Here is a 6,132-nt window from a genome sequence, read left to right as displayed (position 1 = left end):
ATCTAGCAGTGCAAACAATCAGACTACAGGGTAAATTATCACTTCTTTAGAAGCAATCTTAACCACCAATGTGGATTATTTTACAAGAGTTGATGTAATCAGGAAGCTCTATATTGACCTTTCATAACAAAAGTAGTTATGAAAGGGGTTTCCCAGGTGGCACTTCCCATCTGCCAATGCAGGAGATTTAAGAGATGTGGGTTCAGTTCCTGGGTGGGGAAGATCCCCTGGAGGAGGAAATAGTAACCCACCCCAGTATTCTTGCCTGGAGAACTCCATGAACAGGGGAGCCTGGAAGGCTATAGTCCACAGGGTCACAAAGATTCAGGCACGACTGAAGTGACTTAGCCTATAACACAGTGCCACAAAAGAAGTAGTGAAAATCGCTGACACTGGTGCAAGTCCCGAACCATTTCTAGACTCAAGTATCAATTAATACAATCTCGCTCCTTTCATCCCCAAAAACCCAGACCTGGTGAGTGGTATCACTCTGCTTTTACATTCAAGTTTTACTAATTCATTTCTAAAAGATAACATATAGGCTTCTAAACAGTAAAAGAAAAACAATCATTTTGTTGTATCACTTACCTTTACAAAGGATTAGTATAAATCCACCACTCTTACTAGAAAAATAATTCAAATTTTATTCTTTACTAAAAATGGGTCAATAATGTGTTCCTTGGCAACAAAAGATAGCAAACCACTGTAGAAATAAAAATAACTTTCAAGATCTCTTTTCAGAAATTACTGAATCAAATATTTGGGCTGGTTTTAGTACATGTGTGTGCATACCGAGTCACTTTAGTTGTGTCTGACTCTTTGCAACCCTATGGACTGTAGCCTGCCAGGCTCCTCTGTCCATGGGATTCCCCAAGCAGGAATACTGCAGTGGCAAGAATAGTGAAGTGGGTAGCCATTCTCCTCTTCAGGGGATCCTCCCGACCCAAGGATTGAACCCAGCTCTCCCACATTGCAGGCAGGTTCTTTATCATTTTAGCCATCAGGGAAGCCCCTTTTAGCGCATAATAGCATCAGAAAGCTTTCAGTTTCAGATGAACAGTTTTGTATGCCTTGCTGTATAATACAGATTATTTCATCATCTAATATAGAGATGTCAGCTTCTAAAGTCATGAGGCAGTAGCTCAGTATTTTACATCTTAAAAAAACAGCTTATTCAAATAGTTTCTTAGAATCACTATAAATCAAGTGAAATTTCATTTGAAAGATCTGTTTCCAAAATACATGAGTTTTTTGTATGTAGTTATGCATAAGCCTAATAAAATGGATTATTTCACTGTGTTACCTATTTTTCCAGGTCTACTCAGGTCAGAACATTACTACTAGTTAGGAGGCCCCCTTCCAGAGGCTATATTTTGATTTGGAATCTGGAAACAAAGTTGCTCAGAGAGGTCAGGTCAATTTTGTATGAGAGAAATCATTACTCTACAAAAAGAATGAAACTTAACAAAAGATTTCATACACTAAACTAAAGGGTGAGGAAATAGAAAAATAAGAAAATAGGCAATGAGGTTGGTGGCTGCAACAATTCAGAGGATAATCAAGTGCAAGCTCAAATCCAGTGATTTGGAATCTCAGCTTGGAATAGACAAATGTGTGCTCCACATTATTTAGCTTAATTCAGAGGTTTCTTTGCCCTTCACCTTCAGTTTTGAAAGGAGAATACTGATTCAGAGTCAGAACATTCCTGAAACCACTAGTGTTTCTGCAGGCAATGGAGGAAGAGTCTACCCTCTGGAACATAACAGTTTTTAAACAGTCCTTACTGCCCTTTTCAGGCCTTTATACATATAGGAAAATCTCTTATCAGCCTTCATGTTTCCACAAGGGCAATCCTCATTTTTTTTCAATCTAGGGAGACACATGCTTCAAGGTAAGCCAATAATAAACACTACTGAGCTATATGAAAGGATTATTAAATATAAAGCCAAAGGTTTGTAGTTGGTTTGGATGCCCAGCTAGATGCTTCACTGTAGCTATATAGACATGAGTATGGCAAATTGCTGAAACCTGCTGAGGATTGTATCACCTTCCACAAGATCATGCTTGTAAGAATTACCAGAATATCCAACAAAACCACTCACTAGAAACTAAGACCTGCTCAAGGCTATTCCCTGGGAATGGGCAGCCAGATAATGAGCTAAGTGATGCCTAACCACCTGCCCTCACTGGACTGAAGTCCTGATTTTTCCACTCTATAAGTTACCAGCTCTGATTGAAGTAGTAGATCGGCACCCTGATAGAGCCTGTTCAACTACTACTACTACTACTACTACTACTACTACTACTTACTACTACTTTTCTGTGTGGACCACCTCCCACAACTGGTAACGGTGTATGTGGACAGACGTGCCCTCAGAAATGTAAGTGGATGCTTGGAAAAGAAAAAAAAAGAAACTGAAAACCCATGAATATATCTGCATATATCATATTTCTTCTCTCTTAAATTCTCATAATACAGTAACCTTTGCTTTTCTTAAGCTTAAACTTGACACAACTATTATAAATTTACTAATTCTCCCTCCCTTTCCTTCCTCAAAATAACAGACAGTTGTGACTGGTCAGGCTCATTTTCTAAGCTCCACCACCCCAAGCCTCTGGCACTGTTGATACTTCATACCATGGGGGCAATGTTAAATTTAAGAGCTTTGAGGGCCCTTCAAATACACTTTACAAATGTGCCAGAAGTTTCTCAGGCCCCTTTGGGAACTTGGGAAGGGAAAATTGGGAGGGTACCAATTGGAGTTCTAGACTCCCTGTCCCACTTTGAGACGGTTTTTATTTATTTCATGTATGAGGCTTATAAATCTGTTAGTAGAAAAAAGTTCAACTGATTTTCAGAGTTTTTAAAATGGCTGCTCTGATGGAAAGAGGTCCGTACACGGAGTCAGATTTGGTTTGAAGGCCAGAACCAGTCACCTACTGAGGTAGGAGGGAAAATACCTCTCCCTGACAACTGCTGCAGTACCTACCTCACAGTGACGTTGTGATGTCGAAACCACTATGAATAATGGAGGCGCAGGCACTGAGCCTAAGTTCCGCCCTCCGCCACCTTTAGGCCGGAAGTCCGACCTCCACAACCCCAACCCAACCTACCCTACCCTCCAGCCACCCTACCCTCCAGCCACCCCGCCAACCCTAGCCGGAAGTGGACCCTAAATCTACTCTGCAGCCAGGACATTCACTCACTGGCCAACGTGTCCGTTCTACCAGACAAGACATGGATCCTTCCTGCCTAGAGTCCCACCCCACCCTAGAGTCTGACCCCGAGGGCCTAGACTTCAACTCTGCTGGCCAAGACTGTTTCTCTTCTGGTCACGAGTTCGACTCTCTCTACCAAGAACTGGACCTGGACTCTCTTAATGAAGATCTTCTTTCTCAGTCTATGCCAGACGCCTTGACAGAGACCTCTACAGGCCTTTGTGAATCCCACTTGACTGCCGAACCAGAGGATCTCACTGAGGCAGAGCAAAAGGAGCTCAAATGTGAGCTCGCTAAACTGGAGGCAGAAATTGTAATGCTACGCCAAGCGCTGGCAGCCAAAGAGAGACGCTGTGTGGAGCTCAAGAAGAAGTTGGCCCTTACGGCCTTCGGGGGGCTGAGGCAGAATCTGTCCAAGAGCTGGCACGACGTTCAGGTCTCCAACGCCTACGTGAAACAAAAGACGTCAGCTGCCCTGTCCACGATGGGCTCTGCCATCTGCAGGAAGCTTGGAGATATGAAGAAATCAGTCACATTCAGATCCTTTGAAGGTCTTATGGGGACAATCAAGTCCAGAGTCACAGGTGGCAGAGAGCTTGGCCGTGACTGTCTTCCTTCTTCAGCGGGGAGTGGGGATGATCTACTCCCAGTTTCTGGGAGTAGGGATGATCCGCTCCCGGTGTCAGGGAGTGGGAATGATCCAGTTCTGGCAAGTAGGGATGACCTACTTCCCTTTCTGGAGCCAGAATGAGCTCCTTGGTTAACTTGCCTGGCCACCTAACCAGTGCAAGAACTCCCTTCCATGATCCCAACTGCAACTCTGCCCATCAAAAACAAGTAACCAAACCACAATGGTAAAGTGAATTTAGGAAATGGAGAGAGTCCGGTGTTGAGAAAAGCAATCCCCGTTTGTACATAGATATTTGCTACTGTTGAGATAAAAATATCCAACGTTTTGTACCCAGTTATTTTACACTGAAGTTTGTAGATGAAATGTATCACTATACTAGCCTTCCTGGGGTTGGATTTAAATGGACAGGAGTTTGGTTCCAGAGGGGTTTTAGGCCAAAGCCAAAACTTCTTTTTTGGAAAAACTAGTGTACAAAAAGGGCAAAATAGGTTTCTGTTTAGATCCAGGAACAAAGTATGAAAGAACTATAAGTTTCCTTCCTTCTTTCCCTAATATTAGAAAGAACCTTGAAAGCTCTGCCTGGCCTATGATTTTTATTTTTTAAAGGTGATAAAGAAAACTGTTATTTTTCTCTGAGGCCCTCAGAAAGGGGGAAAGTATTAATAGACTAATTGGTACAGGATACTATGACTTTTATAAAATGATTTTTTTTAAACTGCTAATTAAGCAAAGTAGCTTCAATTTAGGGATTGTCAACTACTTTGAATTCAAGCTGAAATTGCAACTTTATTCTGCTTTGTGCTTTGTTTATAATCTTTTTATATATGAAAATGAGGGCCTTATAATTTAATCCTTGTGGCCATGTGTCTCTGCCACAGCAGCATGCTACCTATAAAAAAAGAATAGTTTCTTTGTTCTGCAGCAATTCCTAGTTATCATTGTCAGTTGAGGGACTGAAGGGAAAAGAGCATTGCCAAATTCAAGAAAGGTAAACCCCTGTCTTAAGTGACATTTAAGACAGACTCTTACCCCTGAAATTCTGGCCATTTATACCTTTGAATGGACCTAACCAATTGTACATCACTGGTCACTTTGACCCCAAGTTTGTACTTGTTTATAAGCACTTGTTTGTACTAATCCGAAATGAGAAGGAGACAAAACCCAGCCCTCAGGGGATATCAAGATAACAGGACCCTGTAGGACCTGGTTTGGGTTTATTAGAACTTTCTCATATCTGATTTTCATAGGAGCTACTTCTTTTTTTTTTTTTTTCTATTTTCAACTGTCAGGATCTGGCAGCTTCTTTCATTCCTCCAGTAACACTGCCTGGATTAAAAGCTTGAGTTTTATATTGGCTTTTAGCAGGGGTCTAGAGTCTTTATTTTCTTGGATATATATATTGATAACATCTCATTGCCTAAAGGTAGTCCCTACAATGTAATAAAGTGATCCTGTTTTGTTGATTTTTGACTGCTTCCCCTATATTCCTTTGATTTGACTATAAGCAAAACCAACTACCACTATAAATACAAAAGCATTTGGTAAACTATAAAGTCACTGATATAAAGCCCACATATTCCTGAAAACAAAGTTTTGCTTGGATTAAAACAAGATGTTCACCTTGTCTTACAAGTTGTGTTTTAATTTGTTTTAGTTTTTTAAATTTGGGGCTTATTTATTTATTTTTGGCCGTGCTCAGTCTTTGTTGCTATCTGCAGGCTTTCTCTAGTTGAAGTGAGTAGGGACTACTCTGTTGTTGTGCATGGGCTTCTCATCATGATGGCTTCTCTTTTTGTGGATCATGAGCTCTAGAGCACCTGGGCTTCAGTAGTTGCAACTCACGGGCTCTGGAGTGCAGGCTAAGTAGTTGTGGTACATTACCCTGCAGCATGTGAAATCTTCCTGGACCAGGGATTGAACCTGTGTCCCCTTCATTGACAGGCAAATTCTTTACCACCAGACCACTGGAGAAGTGCAATTTGTTGTAGTTTTATAAGTTGAAGAACTAGAGAGAAACTTGCAGAATTCATGAAGCCAAAGTAGCCCAACAGGCAAAGTCTTTGATCCCATATTACAGAAAACCTTGTGTTAGAGAAAAATCTCCAGCTAACATGATGGGCCAAACCCAGGATATGTTCTATTTTATTTAGTAATTTATACAAATGCTATAATCAGATCAGATCAGATCAGATCAGTCGCTCAGTCGTGTCCGACTCTTTGCGACCCCATGAATCGCAGCACTCCAGGCCTCCCTGTCCATCACCAACTCCCGGAGTTCACTC

At 41.4% G+C, this 6,132-nt stretch overlaps 1 protein-coding gene across 1 annotated transcript; it reads left to right on the top strand.

The window, feature by feature from the left end:
* The first annotated feature begins 3,051 nt into the window (after window positions 1–3,051).
* Window positions 3,052–4,175, top strand: TPD52L3 (TPD52 like 3). Its single transcript, NM_001435361.1, has one exon. The coding sequence runs from the start codon at window positions 3,239–3,241 to the stop codon at window positions 3,968–3,970; it is 732 nt and encodes a 243-aa protein (NP_001422290.1). The 5' UTR covers window positions 3,052–3,238; the 3' UTR covers window positions 3,971–4,175.
* Window positions 4,176–6,132: the final 1,957 nt, after the last annotated feature.

This window comes from Bos taurus, chromosome 8, assembly GCF_002263795.3.
Source record: "Bos taurus isolate L1 Dominette 01449 registration number 42190680 breed Hereford chromosome 8, ARS-UCD2.0, whole genome shotgun sequence".
NCBI lineage: Eukaryota > Metazoa > Chordata > Mammalia > Artiodactyla > Bovidae > Bos > Bos taurus.
Note: the sequence above shows the minus strand (reverse complement) of the source record. Positions and strands in the feature narration are given on the sequence as shown.